The sequence below is a fragment of the Mytilus californianus genome, unplaced genomic scaffold (assembly GCF_021869535.1).
Source record: "Mytilus californianus isolate M0D057914Y unplaced genomic scaffold, xbMytCali1.0.p SCAF_18, whole genome shotgun sequence".
Classification (NCBI taxonomy): Eukaryota; Metazoa; Mollusca; class Bivalvia; order Mytilida; family Mytilidae; genus Mytilus; species Mytilus californianus.
The window spans coordinates 11,816,208-11,834,665 of record NW_026262666.1 but is presented as its reverse complement, the minus strand read 5'-3'; the positions used below and the strand labels follow the sequence as shown (position 1 = coordinate 11,834,665).

Below are 18,458 nucleotides of genomic sequence, written 5' to 3'. Positions count from 1 at the left end.
CATGATGGCAATAATGAGGAATCTTCATTTTGATTTTTGAGAGTTTTTTTTCAAAATTCACATTTTTAACTAAACGAGATGCCATACCCTTGATAAACGTTTCACATTGAATGATGGGAATTCCATTCCTCTGGTAGGAGTTGGTGAAGTGATCAACGAGAGTGTTGTAGATTCAAATCTTAACAATGTAGATATGATGTTGCCTGACTTTAAGATTAACAGATATGTATATGTACTTTTCCAGCAGTTTAAAAAATATGTAGTGACCTAGTGTCGTAATTGGGACTATAAAATAGTTTCCTAAGTCTTGTATGATATCGATAAAAATAGATAAATAAATAAATAAGTAAATAAAAAGAATAATAATGAGATAAGTTTGAATAATTGATGACAACGAGTCAACATTGATCATATAAATTTGCTTAATTTGATAGTTAACTCCTGTTTAAACATATGATCGATTTCTCAAGCATACGTTAACGACTATTCACCCACGAAAACTTACTTGGATGTAAAGTTTATATGTATATTATTAAATAAAATATACATAATAGAAGAATTATGTAGATGTCTGTCTTAGCATCAGAGACAATTAATTTTGAATAAACGGCTTCTTGTTCTCAGGGGACTTCTTCATATGAAACATTTCAACAAGTTTTAAACATCTTTTCTTATATTCTGGGACACAATGAGTCATGTTGCTGTACATGTAACCGGGTATGTAACCGATATATCAAAAATATGATAAACAGTTGAATAATATTTCCTGTGGAAAGAGCCCATTTTAGTTTAAGCTTCTTACTCAGGCGTACGGAGTGCTTGAGTTGTCTGTTACAGTGCTATTTTTGATGATAGTAAATTAATATCCAGCAAATATCTATAATAATACTTTACAAAATATTTTTTCGGCAGTTTTCACACAAACGCTTTCATTCAACACATACATTTCTAAATAATATGCGCTCTATTTGCTCGTCACCATGAAATTCTCAAAACTCGATCGAATCGATGTTTTTAAATAAAAATGTGTTACTTGCTATCATTCACGTCCTGTAGGCACACTTCCAAATTAAACAAGAGATAAATAAAACACAACTCTTAAATGGAAACTGCTACTTTGAAATATTTAAACGATACACTGTAAAATGTGCATAGCGTCAATTTTTTCAAACATCTTTGGACCAATCCTATAAGCCTATCAACTTTCTAAGCTATACTTATGGTAAATAGTAAACACTTTGAGTGACATTTATGTCATATTTAGTTAATGGTATTAAATGTTCTTTGATTCTAAAACTTTTAAAAAAAATTTCTACACATATACAAAATATCTGTTTGCTTAGACAAGTCATAGATAGGGACAATTCACATACGAGATATCACAGTAGCCCCAAAACATACTCTAAAAAGTAGTCATAGAACTGAAAGATAATGAAGTTTTTTTTAAATCTTCGTACCTACGGGAATGGTCTAGAAAATCAATTATCATCGGTATGAACACAATCGATTGATCCGATCATTTTCTCTCCCTGTTTTCTGCGTTTCCAGGATAGAATTTAATTTCTGCAATCAGAATGGAAGATGAAAACAAAATGTGTCAAGACTTAGTCTTTTTCTTTTGTATTACCTCACAGGTTTTTGCGCCGTTTATTTTGTCAACGCTGCATTTGTATAGCAGTTTTTTCGCAATCGCGATCAGTTACAATGTATACAATATATATGTTTACTTTTAAAACTGCTCCCTGCTTTTATACTAAATATATCATCTACTTTTGAAGTTGAAATATTCAATCAACTTTACCAAAAAAAAAACACCGAAAACAAGAAGAAGAGAAATAAAAGAACATCGTTCCAATGTCCCCCGCGTTGCACATATTTTATATTTCCAAGGGGCATAACTCTTTAAAAAAATTCGATCTTCCACCATTATAGAACTTGTCCAAGATATTGCTGATATTAACCTATAGTATAAGTTTTATAAAATTCTGGCAAGGATTGTACCCGTGAGAGCGCTAACGAGGCCATTTTCCATTAATTTAACATTTCCAAGAAACTTAACTCTTTAAAAAAAGTCGATCGTCCACCATTATAGAACTTGTCCGAGATATTGCTGATATTAACCTATAGTATAAGTTTTATAAAAATTTGGCAAGAATTGTAGCCGTGAAAGCACTAACGAGGCCATTTTCCATTAATTTAATATTTTCAAGGGACTTACATCTTTAAAAAAGTCGATCGTCCACCATTATAGAACTTGTCCGAGATATTGCTGATATATATACCTATAGTATAAGTTTCATAAAAATCTGGCAAGAATTGTAGCCGTGAGAGCGCTAACGATGCCATTTTCCATAAATTTAATATTTCCAGGGGGCTTAACTCTTTTAAAAAAAAGTCGATCGGCTACCATTATAGAACTTGTCCTAGATATTGCTGATACTAACCTATATCATAAGTTTTATAAAAAATATGGCGAGACTTGTACCGTTGAGAGCGCTAACGAGACCGGACGGACGGACGCCCGGTATTTCCATAACCCCCGCAACGCGTTACGCGGGAGACAAAAAAAAAACCAAAAAACAAGAAAAAAAGAAAAAGAAAAACGGGAATTTACATGACGTCATACACCTACGTCATTGGCGTTACCTTGGAATATCTATATTTAGGTACACGGACGCTGTTCCAAATCTTATATTAACCTCGATCGTGATTTTTGCCGCGGTGAATACAATGTTTTATCAAAGAAGATTTCCTATGTTTTTAGCAAATGAGAAAACAGAAAATTAATAGTCATATAATATATATGTTTACAGTGTTTGCACTACATTGTTTATTCATTATTTTAACTGTGTATCTGTTAGAATATTTTTTTTTTGTAAAATCATCGTAAAATTAATTTGTATATTTTTGTTTCTATTGAAAGGCAAATACATATATAGCAAAATGTTTTGTGTTAAAAACAAAACAAAACAAAAAACGCTCATACGGGCCAATTCTATATTTATCTCCTGACAGCCTTTAATTCTAACAACGACCTCTTACAGAGATTACCTGTTATCTACTAACAATTATCCGTTATACAGAAAACGATGTAAGGTTTTAAATTAAATACCTCGATTATATTCAACATGTGAAGTAAGTGATATATGATACGGTTATTCTAAATATAAACAGGCTGTTATCACCTTGAACTGTCATAGTATCGTACCAGAAATGACTGCTGAACATACCCTTGGCAAATATTTCACATTGAATGATGGGAATTCCATTCCACTAGTAGGGCTTGGTACCTCCAGGGTAAGTAACTTAATAGTTAGGTTGCCCCCTCCCCCCCTTAACATATTCAGTATGCTTCGGAATATTGTCAAACTTGTTAAAAACGACCGGGTACCAGTTTACTTAATGATATCCTTTTCTCTGCACTTCTTGTTTCCGATGACTTAATTTGTAGTGACAATTAACTTTTGTTATACAGCATCAAACTAATCACTGGGATAATTAACTACAATTATAAATAGTTTGTATCAATCATATTCCCATAACCTATATTTACATATTTACTATGTATATTATAGAGGGTGACTATGGGGTATATCATTCAGTTAGCAATATTAAGTATTATAAATGTCTATATATCAAACTGAAAACCCTTTGTTTCTCATTATTTCTATTTTCGTCATGTTTTTTTTTTTTTTTTTTTTTTTTTTTTTTTTTTTTTTTTTATTTCTTTGATTTAAATTGGGTAAGTTGACTATGCTTATTTTGTGTATGTTAAATAAATAATACCGATAGAAATAGAAAGGGAATAGATTCATAAGGGCCGATGACAGTATCACAGCTACATTCTATTTATATCAGAAGGGCCGATGACAGTATCACTGCTACATTCTATTTATATCAGGACCGATGACAGTTTCACTGCTACGTTCTATTTATACCAGAAGGACCGATGACAGTTTCACAATGGGAACTTCTACATTTTAAATTAAGGATTACCTAAGAATTAGTCAAAATTGAAAGTTAGTTCATATTTACATTTTATCAGCTCATGCATTTTATTGACTCTGAAATTTGTTTATATTACCTAACGTATGTCATCGTCAAGCTACAGATGTAGCGTAGTTTTGTTGAAATCTAGATACAAAATTATCTAATTACATTACATGTATGTTTCATAATAATCCAGACTTTTGATTAGCTGACAACAATCGAGTGGCATTCCAAAATTAGATTTCATTTCCAATAAAATTCAACATTCATGACACGTGTTTCCCTTGACTATGTCACAATAATTATTATATTAATTGGCTAACAACAATCGTGCGTCATTCAAAAATTAACCTTCATATCAAAATGAATTTTAAATTCGTGATGACACGTGCCTCCTCAAAAAAGTGCACAGGTAAATAATAGAAAAACTTGATAAAACTTTTTTGCCTTGGTGTTATTAACATAAAAATGTAATTATAAGAAATGAATGCTTCTTTTTGTAATTTTATTGGGGTGTAAAAGTGTTGACGTGCACACATTTTTAGAATGCTTCGGTCAACACTTTTAAACCCAGTAAAATTACAAAAAGAAGCATTCATTTCTTGAATGATGTACAGAAAACAAACGAACAATTTTATATAATAACGCTTTATTTCACGGTTTTAGCATAAGAAAGCATTTATAAGAATTGAATGTAATTTTATAGGGTTTTAAAAGCGTTGATCGTATGTACATTTTTGTATGAAGTGTTTCCATTCAAAATATGCTCCGGTCAACATTTTTCCTCTAATAAAATTACAAATTGAAGCATTAAATTCTTAAGTAATGTATTTAAGTAATTTTATGTGTATTTTTAGATTTTACCAAATGAAACAATTGATGTGATCACTACCGCTGTTGCTATTGGTTACCGTCACTTTGATACGTCAGAATTCTACAAAAATAAAACACAGTTAGGCGACGGTCTACGACAAGTTATATTTTCGGGAAAGCTTAAAAGAGAGGACGTGTTTATTACAGCAAAGGTAATATTCGTGTAAAATTAAACAACATAGCAACACAATATCTAAAATACAATGAAATGCAAAAAACAATCTACACGTTAAATTTGCTTCTGTTGCGACAACTCTAGTTTATATGTAATGCTAGGGTGTGTGGTTAAAATAAACTATAGATACATTTAATAAGAAAAGTATCGTACCACACTCGCAACAGGAGAATAATCTATATTCAAAATCACTATGATATGCATCTGATAATGATGAACTAGTTGCTTTTAATAAATATAATGTGGTATGATTACCAGTGAGAAAACTTTTCACCAAATACATGTACCAAATAACGTAGAAGTTAGCAACTATAGGTCACCGTATAATTTTGTATAGTTCACTCCCTTTTTGTGTGAATTTGCCTGATTTCAGTCAAGAAAATAGTTTTTAAAGGACATACAAGTACACACTATGTAAAACCAAAATTCAATCGTTGAACAGGTATTTCACTTGAAACAGATTAATCAAACATTCAGTCATGTGCTAGAATTTAAATTGTGCAGCTTAATGGTTAAACAGTTGTGCGAGAACTTATCCTCTCCTCTCTCATTTTCAACCAATATAAGGTACTTGGAAGACCGTACAATACAAATTAGTTCAGAATAAGTAATATCTGTATCTGATTTAGGATGGTTCTCTCCTTTGCAACATACGGGTATCTGAGACACCCTTGTTGTCATATATTTGTCAGAGCCAAACAGATAAAGGACAGGGAACCAGTCTTTATCTGATTGAAAAACAGATGATGGTTCCACACTTCGCATACAGGATCTGACAACGATCCATTCTACTTTCTGTTTTAAAGACCTTTCGGAATCCTTTGGTTTTGTCGTAATGATACATACTTTCATAAATTTGAAGGCAGAAATTTACTTGGCTAGTGTAAAAATTACCAGAATAGAAAGTAAAAAAGGAACATTAAAGAGGTCCTTGTAAAGCAAAACATTGAGACAGGATCTGTATTTAATCATATAGCGCTTAAAATGATGTATCATTCTTTCTTTTACTCTTAAATATCAGTGTGTTTAAACTAATACATTTTTTAGAGAAACAGTGCATATACAATGCCAAAAGTTAAATTAAGCTGGAAATTTAAATCGCGAGACTATAAAAGAAACCCAAGCTCTCGACGGAAACAAACGGAACCTGAAAGGATAAAGATTATCCTTCTAAATAAAAACTAACCCTATAGAAAAAAATGATATACCGCAATTTGTATAATTTGTTATAACATATGACATTGAGGTCTTAAACTCCTGCCAGGGAACTGATCACCAGACATAAATATTTGCAGTAAAACATTTTCCGTGATGCAGTAATCAAGCAAAACATGTTGAAGGCCGTATAATGGCTTATTGTTGTTGACATGAACGTCATTTAGATTATGGTTGATAGATATATCATTGGCAATCAAACAACATCTCCATATTACTAGTATTAAGTTTTTTTTCTGTAATTAGGGGGTAAACATATAGTGGGAAACTTTTGATTTTCTTGCTGTGTTAAAATATTCTAATTAAATAATGATTATATGTTTATCATTGACTATGGAAAAAAGTCGTCAAAGCTAGTTAGTGCACTGTGTATTCAACTTATGCTACTATTTCACAGCGTCAATATTAAACACAGCATTACTTTTATCAATATACGATCTCAAAGAATTCATAATTTGAATTTACATTGGAAACATCTTATTTTAGAAACTTCTTGTGTCTTTTGTATTACATTCAGACGACACTGGTTATTTTTTTACTTCCGATTGCTCTGCTACTGCGACTATATAAGCCCCGTCTTACTACCTGAATATACTATTGATTTACGGGTGGAACACATCTTAAAATGTATTAAACACAGCTGAGATGAATATTGGCAGATCTCACGCATTTTATTGACATCAGTACTTATAACTATCAGACAGTTGTATGCTTTTCTAAAAATAATCATTCCAACTCTATGAAAAGCTTTTTCGTTATTTTAAAATATTCTTACAGAAAGTCTAATTTATATTCTAAGTATATGTACTTGAAAAAGGGCTTATATCCATCTGATGAGTGAAGCCTTTTTCAACTGACTTTTATAGTTCGTTCTTATGTTGTACTGTTACACCACTGTCCCAGGTTAGGGGAGGGTTGGGATCCCGCCAATATGTTTAACCCCGCCACATTCTGTATGTATGTGTCTGTCCCAAGCCAGGAGCCTGTAATTCAGTGGTTGTCGTTTGTTGCTGTGTTACATATTTGTTTTTCGTTCATTTTTTTGTACATTAATTAGGCCGTTAGTTTTCTCGTTTGAATTGTTTTACATTTGTGATTTCGGGGTTTTTCATAACTGACTATGCGGTATGGGCTTTGCTCATAGTTGAAGGCCGTATGGTGACCTATAGCTGTTAATTTCTGTGTCATTTGGTCTCTTGAAGAGAGTTGTCTCATTGGCAATCATACCACATCTTCTTTTTTATAATTACATAAGAAGACTAACAACAACTATCGAGGTCATTAGCTGATTTGTTAGAAGGTACAAAGACAAAACGTAATCTATGGTACAAATAGGAGACTACATTTCTTTCAAAAAACCTAACACTGATAGTAAATATTGTAATTTATATTTAGTTAGCGCCATGCTATGAGGCATTTGGAGACATTGAAAGATCACTGAAAGAGTTTCTATTAACATTACAACTAGAATATGTTGACCTGTGTCTTCTACACTTTCCAATACAGTTTAAGGTAAATGTTATGTTATCTTAAACAAAGAAACACCAGGAACGATGAGAAAGAGGATAAAGTCTAATCATCCTAGTACAAAATGTGATGTCAGATTTACATCGTAATCATGTCAATATTCACAATTTAATTTAAGATGATAATATTATATTGAATATCAGCAAATGTTGGTGTAACCCTTTAAAACAGAAAATATATTGAACTCTCCTTAACTTGGTTGTAAAAAAAAAACATTTAAAAAACCCTGCGATATTCATATAGTTTGTCTCGCAAATTGTACATTACTATCTAAACTGGAAGAGAGCTGATACGGATTTTGCACGTGAGTGTTGATATGGCCCTCCCCTTGAAATGCACCGGAAGCCGATGTCCCGGGAAAATAACCTGTTATTTTGCCCTGTTCTCGCTGACGTAATACGCAGTAGGACAACTGTTCTTTACGTATTTCGATGCCAAAAACTAGCGAGAATAGGATGTAAAAATATTTAGAAAATCGAAGGATATGTATTTTTTTTGTTCCCATTTTTGATATCGCTTTTTAATTCTACAGTGCAGTAAATCAAAATCTGAAATTCTATGTTCAGATATAAAAAAATAAGATTTCCTTTTATTTTAATGTTCGAAAATGATAATAATTTGTAAACTCATGTATTTTTTCTCTCATAGATGTGCTTACAATCAACAGTATTTACCGTCTGTACTTTGCCATAAACGAATAAAATTTTTTTACAAAAGCCCGCCATTTTTCAGTTGACGTCGGCCGACACAAAATAGTCCAATTTTTGAGCGCCGTCGAATCACATTTTGGCCAAAAAGGCACATCCGGTTGTCCTACTGAAGGGTTCATAACAACAATTATGGACGAATAATATGCTCGTTTAGTCAACACCGAGCAAAATGACATCTGATGTTGGTTTTTTTTTGTTAAAGAAAAAAGAACACTTAGTCTAACACTAAAATAAATATGATATTGACATCATAATATTCATGGACTATAGTTTAAACGGTTTGGGAGCTTGGTAGTTTATAAATTGAGTAATATGACTCTACGTATCTTGATAGAGAATAATTTTTTTGTTTGTTTAAAAAGTCACAATGGAATTTTGGACAATTCTTTTTTCATATTGCACTTACATGATCGAGCAACAAGACGGGTGCCACACGTAAAGCAAGGTTTGCTTACCCTTCCGGAGCACCCCGATTTTTGGTTGGGTTCGTGTTGCTAAGTCTTTTTTTTATGTAATGTGTTTTTTACTATTGTTTGTCTTTTCGTGGTATTTCTTTTTTTGCCATGGCATTGTTAGTTTTTTTTTTTTCACTTATCAGTTTGAATTTCCATGGTAGCTTTCGTCTCTCTTCTATAATCTTTAAATATAGGAATTGATAAAGCATCAACCTTAAACTAGTTCTCTCCCTAGCAGCATACGGGTAAATAAGTAACCTTTCTAGATAATGGAAAGGGAACCAGTCTAGGTCCAACCTCAAATGCATTCTTTGTTTAAGGTTGTTTCTCTTTATTTCAAATTCCATTCTGATTTTCAGTAGTTGTCGTTTGTTGATGTGGTTCATAAGTGTTTCTCGTTTCTCGTTTTTTATATAGATTAGACCGTTGGTTTTCCCGTTTGAATGGTTTTACACTAGTAATTTTTGGGGCCCTTTATAGCTTACTGTTCGGTGTGAGCCAAGGCTCCGTGTTGAAGACAGTACTGTGACCTATAATGGTTTACTTTTATAAATTTTGACTTGGATGGAGAGTTGTCTCATTGGCACTTATACCACATCTTCTTATATCTATGAAATATTGAATACATGTATATGACAGACGAGTCAATATTTAAACGATTATTTAAACGATTATTTAAAACTGTTTACACCATTTCACCGATAGTCTTAACTGAAAGTGCTTTTTTGACGAACATGTCACTTTTTATATATACAGAAGGGGTCAGCAAAGTGTAACGACCACACAAAGCTACATGCATATATAAATGGAAAGTGTGACCATGAACAGCTGTGGAAAGTAAGTATACATTGGTGATCCAGGCCGGATTGAGGCTCAACGTTTGATTTGTATTCTTTTTTATCATATTTTATGTTATTTTTTTTTAAATCTTAACTCTCTTGTTCCAAAGGGCAAAGGCGAAATTTCCTAATCACTTGTAATTTTAATCCGATGTTAGCCTTTAAAGAAAAAAAAAATCAAGCATCCAGTTTTCCTACTGATCAACAAATGCGATCTCCTTCAGTAAAATTAAACACTGGTGGTGTAAAATCAGTACAAATTTAAATTTTAAAAATCCTGAAAAAAAATAATGCAAAATGTAGCGTCAAATATGGCCGCCGCCGATACTTGAAATGAAAACGATTGAACAAATAATATAATTCAACGAGAAAAAAAAACATACACAAATCAAGTAAATTGACAACCACTTTAAATCTTAACTCTCTTGTTCCAAAGGGCAAGTGCGAAATTTCCTAATCACTTGTAATTTTAATCCGATGTTAGCCTTTAAAGAAAAAAAATCTAGCATCCAGTGTTCCTACTGATCAACAAATGCGATCTCCTTCTGTAAAATTAAACACTGGTGGTGTAAAATCAGTACAAATTTAAATTTTAAAAATCCTGAAAAAAAATAATGCAAAATGTGGCGTCAAATATGGCCGCCGCCGATACTTGAAATGAAAACGATTGAACAAATAATTCAACGAGAAAAAAAAACATACACAAATCAAGTAAATTGACAACCACTTTAAATCTTAACTCTCTTGTTCCAAAGGGCAAGTGCGAAATTTCCTAATCACTTGTAATTTTAATCCGATGTTAGCCTTTAAAGAAAAAAAATCTAGCATCCAGTGTTCCTACTGATCAACAAATGCGATCTCCTTCTGTAAAATTAAACACTGGTGGTGTAAAATCAGTACAAATTTAAATTTTAAAAATCCTGAAAAAAAATAATGCAAAATGTGGCGTCAAATATGGCCGCCGCCGATACTTGAAATGAAAACGATTGAACAAATAATTCAACGAGAAAAAAAAACATACACAAATCCAGTAAATTGACAACCACTTTCAAACCAAACATTTTCCTACGAGTTAAGATATTTTGATATATATATCATTTGAACTTTCGGGGTCAGTGTGAGATCTGTAGATACCTAACATTAAATGTGCTAGCTGAATGCTCCTTTCAGAGTTCGTATTTTTTATCTTTATTTTTCTTATTAAGTGTATGTTATTCCTGATTGCTTGTTGTTTGTTTTATGACCAGTGTCATATATTTCACGTAAATTTAAGACGAAAACAAATTACGAATATATTAAATAGGACGGTAGGGTTTGAAATGTGGGTCGACCGAGATAAAGGGCGGGAAATTTAGACTTCTACTGGAAAAAGGGTGAAGTTTGTATAGGGGCAGAAATAATCCTTTGTAAATTTTTCAGCTTATTATCTTCATTCAATAAGGAGAAAATATTTAAACAGTTTTGATTATTTTTACTTTACAGGAAATGGAAGACGTCGTTGAAAAAAGTTTAGCTAGGTCTATTGGAGTCTCTAACTTTAATCAACAACAAATACAAAATATAATACAGAAATGTAAAATACCCCCGGCTGTTCTACAGGTAATTACAGTTTAAATTCCTGGTTTTTGGCGGGTTTGGTGTTACAGTCTTAAAAAAAAAAGGTGCCCCCCCCAAGACTTATTACTTTATTTGTTCAAATAATGTTCAACATATCAATGTAACTTTTTATTCTTTTCAATGTCTTGCCATTGCTTTGGATTTAATGCTGACATGTTTATCTTACATTTAAAAAAAAAAATATCTGAACATTTCCCACTGTTTTTGTAAGTTAACGAATCTTTCCTTGAATTCAACAAATATTCCTAATTGGTCGTTAGATTATGATAGCCTAAACTATGGAGAAAACGTAGAGGAACAACAACCTAACAACAAAAAAATAACCAAGTGGCATTTGAATGTCTAAATGGGTCACCTACTGTACAGAAGACAAGTTTCCATACTTAATGCCAAAATCTGCAATCTTTTTTTTTGGCGTGCAGTTTCAATATTGCTATTTTTCAGACGGTATTTTTCAGGGCCCTATTTGCAATATTTTATTTTCGCATTCGTCTTGACTCGAACTACCCGACATTTCCAGTTCTTATCCACATACTAATTTACACTGATGTAATAAAGAAAAATAATTCCGGAATGCAATCAATCGATGAACGGAGTTTGGTATTGTTCTGATTTCCTTAAAATTCAATTGACGCGAAGAGATAGAGATGCGATGTAATTAAAATCGCACTGGTAGAAAAATAAACCTCCTACACAATTTTCAACTTCACAGAAGTTTAATGCCTTCTAATGAATCCAAAAGAGATAACCAAATTTTCGCTAACAACAACAAGTTCCTTAATCGATACAGCACATAAAGATGTATACAGCGATCACATTTCTTCCTCTTCAGATAATGTATATAATTGTGTCTATTTGAAGGGGTACTTCTGTAAAACAACGTCTTAATTTTACGAAATAAAATTTTTCGAATCTTCCCTTTAAATGTTCACATTGCATCCACCGCTTTTTTTTCTCCGCAATTTTATCTAATGTCTCAAAATTATTTTCCATAGCGTGGAGAAGCACATTCTTTATTTTTTAATTGTACCATTTATTTTTCAGACAGAATGTCATGCATATCTACAAATAAAAGGTCTTGTAAAATTTTGTCAAGATGAAGGAATATTTGTAATAGCGTTTGCGCCATTTGGATCGCCAGGTCTCTCCAAGCACAAACCTTGGTAAGGATTAAACTTTTACGTGTCAACGGAAATATCGATTAAATAATATTAAATTATCAATAGATTTCTATCCCATTTGTGATATTAATAAAGATAAAGAGATGAGGTATGATAGCCAATGAGACAACTATCCACACAAGTTCACATGAAGTGGATGTAAGCAATTTTAGGCAACCGTACAGCCTTCAACAATGAGGAACATCCATACCGTATAGTCGGCTATAAAAGGCCTAGACATGAAAAATATGAAACAATTCAATTCAATTGAGAAAACTATTGACCTAATTCATAACAAAACAATTTACAAAAATGAAATATGACAGACAAGAACCAATGAAAACCACTGAACTACAGGCTCCTGAATTAGGACAGGCACATAAAGTATGTGGCGGGGTTAAACCTGTTTATGAATGCCCAGCCCTCCCGTAACCTGGGACAGTGGTGTTACAGCACAACCTAAGAACAACCTGTAAACAATCAGTGGAAAAGGCTTAACTCATCAGATCGATACAAAGAAGAAAACAATAACACAGACCGGACGTGGCAGGGTATGTATACATCCCTAACAACAAAAGACACAAAGTACAGATATGAGAGTATTCACAGTTACTGACAACTAGTTTAAAGCCAATAACAACTCATAAAAGAAATCATGTATCTAAGACTAATATATCAATCGGTACACATTCAACATCCAATGGATTTTGTGTAAAGACGTCATTAACAGCCAGTATTTGTGTGTTTCTTTCTCCGATATTTTTATGATTTGGTTTGGTTTTTCAATGTCAGCTATAATTCTTGTCGATGACGGTTACATTTGCAAGTGTCATTCAGTCGAAGATAAAATAGATTAGAATGTACTGTAAATCCAGAAAATAAGGGAGATAATTCAGAAAATGCTTTGTCTAACTGATCGAAGAATTGCAACAAGTTTGAGCTTTCTAAAAAGCTGTGGACTGCTTCGCTCTATCCTAATTTAAGGTAATATGTGTGCATGTGGTTCTTGGTTTAGTATTGGAAATGTGGTATTTTTAGATATTGATTGATATAAAATGGATGTCTTAGACTTGGAATATCAATTTTTGTATATATATTAAGATGAACTTTTCTGAAATTGTAAACTGGCTGTTCAGTGTTTAGATGCGTTATACACCCATGCTTTTGAAATTTTGTTCACTTTACTTGTTGAAAATTTAAAACATTTACAAATAGACACGACTCTAGAGGTGTGCATCTCTGGAGGTGTGCCTAAATTGGCAGAAGTTATACAGATAATGCATTTTTGTAAACATTGTATAGGAACATTGTTTAGCAAAATAAATCGTGCATATTGCAGATTAACAAAACAAATAAACACGTAATAATAATTGATATATTTCAATATTGAATTTCAATGTGCAATATATGCATAATAAAACGAACATGAATTAATGACAGTTGATCGGAACTGAAATACACATAGTTAATTTTCCGGCATTTGATGTCTTATCCTGACACGGGAAAAGTCTGTAATTCGTTATCTCATTTAAGCCAATAGCTGTTGCTGTATCTCAGCTGCATCATAAAGCAACCAATTAGAATCTATGTGTGATAAGTAATTATTTCAAGATGGCGTGTATATCGACTGAAACTAATAGCTCCGCACCGTGATGCGAAGCAATGACCCAAAACTTCTGAAATTAATTTTTTAAATAATTAATAGTTTGTTTGTTTTTTTTTTTTTTGTGATTAATTTTGATTTTTGCTCCTTTTTTATATCTATGTGAAGGTATGAACAATCAATTAAACAAGCATTAATGTATGCATAAAATACACAGGTATTTGTCAGTCTATCTAAGTTTAATTATGAATAATACAGATTAACCATACTTCAATATACATCTGCCATATTATATAGGTACAAGGAATGTGATATTCTCAAAGATGAAGTAGTATTAGATCTTGCAAGAAAGTATGGACGGACATCTGCACAGGTTTGTGTACTTCTACTTGATATGCATTCCCTCCAAAATTAAGCGTATTCATTGTTGTGATAAAAAATTCAAGCAATACTACGAAAAAAAAGGCTGGCAATAACCAGAAAACATGAGTTGTTGGTCATACGTTACTTCGAAAACAGTTCTTTGTCACAAATTCAACAAGGAATATCTGCTTTTATTAAAGTACAGACGAACAAGTAAACAATGGGATGTCGTTCAACGCAATAATTGTATGAGAGGTTTTATACTCGATGAGGATTTTGTTTTCCTGACGATTTATCTTTGGTTGTTGCTTATTTTAGAGAAAACAAACAATTTTGGTTAATGTTTATTTCTTATTCTAAATTACCACTCAATGTAACTTATTAGCCATCGGCTTACAAAAAAAAAAAAAAAAAAAAAACAAAATGCCAATCGTCAACAAAGCATCGAAAGCATAACATTTAAAAAAAGCTTATGGAAATATGAAGTTTAATCCTATTTTCAAGTTAAAATTATTTGGTTATTTGGTTAATGTAAAGATGATTATCAACAGCTTTACTCATCAAGTTAAAAAAAATTTAATTAAGAAATCGTATTAAAAAGATTTTCTTTCAGATTCTTTTACGGCATCTCATTCAGCGTGGTATTGGAATGATTCCAAAGAGTTCCGATGGTATCAGATTGAGAGAAAATATAAATGTAAGATGTTGTCAGAGGAAAAGAAAATGATTTCATGTATTTATAGCGAAAAATAAGACAATACTTTAGATTGTAAAAGCACTATACCATGTAATCAGAAATTAACACGTTTTACTTTCTGTGTTATATGTTCGTAAGCAAATAACAAAGCGCAATATTTAAAATATAAAGCGAGACCAGGTAACGGTATAAAATATAAGATCCAGTTGAAATTCAAATGAAACACAAGTAAGATTCATAAGCATCTGTTTCCAACATATAATTTGAAAAGAAATAATTGAGTTGAACCTTGTCTTGAAGAAAGAATCAAGGAATAGCATACAATCACCAAGACTTTTGGGATAAAACAAAATGAGATGTATGAATATAAGACACTTTTCTTTTAACAAAAACCTTTAAAAATAACACACACATTTTATTGATTTTTTTCTAAATATTGACATGAACTGAGAAACTCGTATTATATGGCAACCAGTACTTCGGTAATATATCGAATTTAATGATGCATTTTAGCTGTAAGTAATTCTATGTTTCACGTAATTAAAATTGATCTTGCAACGCAGGCAAATCTAACATTAGACTGGCTGTTCTATTTATGCCAGTTAAGTTCAGACGTTAACGATTTGTTTGTATTTACTATGTCAAACTAATGGTTTCTACGCGTTCCTGGTGACGTTTATACCAGACAAACATGTAGAACACACCGAAATCTAAACTAGACATTTATATTATAGCAAGACTTATGAAACAAAAAGCTTCTATTGAAATCCTTATAATTACATTACATGTATGTTTCATTAAACTCCGCATGAATTTGATCATTCTAGTATCATATTTCATTTCAATATAAAATACAACAGCTATGACTGCACGCACTGTCCGAGACAATGTTAAAATAATACATTGAAAAATAAACAAAAAGCTTGATATAACTCCTAAATTCATGGTTGTAAAAATGTAAGTACAAATGTATAAGAATTGATTGATTCTTTTTATAATTTTATATGTAAAAGCGTTGTTCGTGTGCACATTTTTAATTACAAAATGTGCTTCAATCAAAAGGTTTTACACTCCAATAAAATTATAAAAAGAATACCCGTTCCTTAAATATTAACTCTACTTATGTTTATTATTTCAGATCTTTGGTTTTAGCTTAACAGATGATGATATGGTAATGATGGCCAAGTTAGACAAAGGAGGTCGTATATTTTCTTTTCCTTTGTGAGTTGCTTATCATCCTAACTGCCTGTACGAAATGTGACGCCTGTAAATGATACGGAAACCAGGCGTAGAAATCATTCTTTATCCTGGCGTCATTGCAGTGTTAAGGGAATGCATGTCCAGGCATCAACCAAGCGTAAACCAGGCGGAAACCAAGCGTAACTGAGGCGGAAACCAGGCGCAAAATTAGGCGTAATATTTAAATGAATACGCCTGGTCGACAGAAAACCAGGCGTAATATGCAAATGATTACGCTTCGTTGATAAATAAACCAGGCGTAATATGCAAATGATTACGCTTCGTTGATAAATAAACCAGGCGTAATATCCTTACATAATACTACGCTTAATTTGAATCAGTGTATAATACCGTAGCTGTGTACTTTGTTTACTGGTATTTGATACAAACTTGAACTGTTGCTTAAATTTCTCATTGTTTGACATAAAACATGAAATATTAACCATTGAAGAAGCTATATAGATAAATACATATTAGACAGTAACACTCAGGCTCAAATAAGTTAAAGTTTAGATAAGAATTATGACAATTTTTCTTGAAAAAAAACTAGCATTTTGACTAAGTTGTTTTGAAAATTAATCTCATTTGAACTAAACAAATCAATGATAATACTGCAGTATAACTTGTGAAAGATTTAAATGTTATTATCCAAGGCTGATGGTTTCCAGAATTTGAAATTAATGTTAAAAAATAAAAACTTAATAACTTAGTTACTCACATAATTATTATTTACCATGTACACTACTTTCCTTTCCTTTCACATTTTTCTTTTATCAATTTGATTTCATAATTCCAATTTCAAATCCTTCCAAAGAGCACAAAAAAGCAAATTTCCGCTAAAAATATTAAGCTGCCATATGTCCAACTCTTGCAAGCTAATACCAGAGAGCCAAATTTTGAAAAAAAATTCCCAAGATCCTTTAAACAAAGCATTATAGGTACTATGATTTACGCCCGTAGGAAAATTTACGCCTTGCTTATTTCAATTTACGTCAGGCTTACCACTTTTTTCTACGCCTGTAAGTGCTACACATTTACGTTTCCTGCTCCATTACGCCTGGATCTTGGCACGTAACTACCACTTACGCCTGGTTTACGCCAGATTTCCGAGCGTAGTATGCCTTATAATATCGTACGGGTGTTATTTATGTTAACCGAATGCTCAATTTATCTTTTGTTTGTATAAAACAATTGGGTCTCTGACTCATTGACGTACATCCTGAGACCAATGGATAAAGGAACATGTTAACGTCTACGTCATTAAGTCTTTTTATTTTTATATGTAAAAAGTTAAATCACAAAAAATACTGAACTCCGAGGAAAATTCAAAACAGAAAGTCCCTAATCAAATGGCAAAATTAAAAGCACAAACACATCAAACGAATGGACAACAACTGTCATATTCCTGACTTGGTACAGGCATTTTCTTATGTAGAAAAAGGTGGATTGAGCCTGGTTTTATAGCGCTAAACCTATCACTTGTATGACAGTCGCATCAAACTGCATTATATTGACAACGATGCGTGAATAAAACAAACAGATATAATAGGTAAAAATGTCAAAATAGGGGTACAGCAGTCAACACCATGTCACAATCTTAATCACAACAAAAACAAACAAATATTTAACAAAGTAGCACAAAAAAGCATATATCACATTTAACAACCTCGTTCATTGCTTACTTATTTTTGAATTTTATTTATGTATGCCAAATCAGCCCATAAAGGATCGAGGGACCGAATCGGAATTTTAACATTATCTCTGGCGTAGAATCGCGTGTTTGACGTCAGAATGTAAACGTCACACAGGTAGAGATATAAAATAATTTTGTCGTTCAAAGTATGCAAAATTTATAATAGAACAATAAAACAATGGCGGGATGTTTAAAGTACAGAGACAAGTCATATGTATGTCACCAAAAACAGACCAAACAGTTCTTTGACATACCCCTGGTTCATCAACTTTTTGCTCAGACACTGGTGACGTTTTACAAAG

The 18,458-nt window shown here is 32.1% G+C and overlaps 1 protein-coding gene across 1 annotated transcript; it reads left to right on the top strand.

The window, feature by feature from the left end:
- The first annotated feature begins 3,213 nt into the window (after positions 1-3,213).
- On the top strand, positions 3,214-15,254 carry LOC127726816 (aldo-keto reductase family 1 member B1-like). Its single transcript, XM_052234269.1, has 5 exons — positions 3,214-3,297; positions 11,267-11,383; positions 12,446-12,564; positions 14,462-14,537; positions 15,141-15,254. Exons 1-5 carry the CDS (start codon positions 3,214-3,216, stop codon positions 15,252-15,254), a joined length of 510 nt encoding a protein of 169 aa, XP_052090229.1.
- Positions 15,255-18,458: the final 3,204 nt, after the last annotated feature.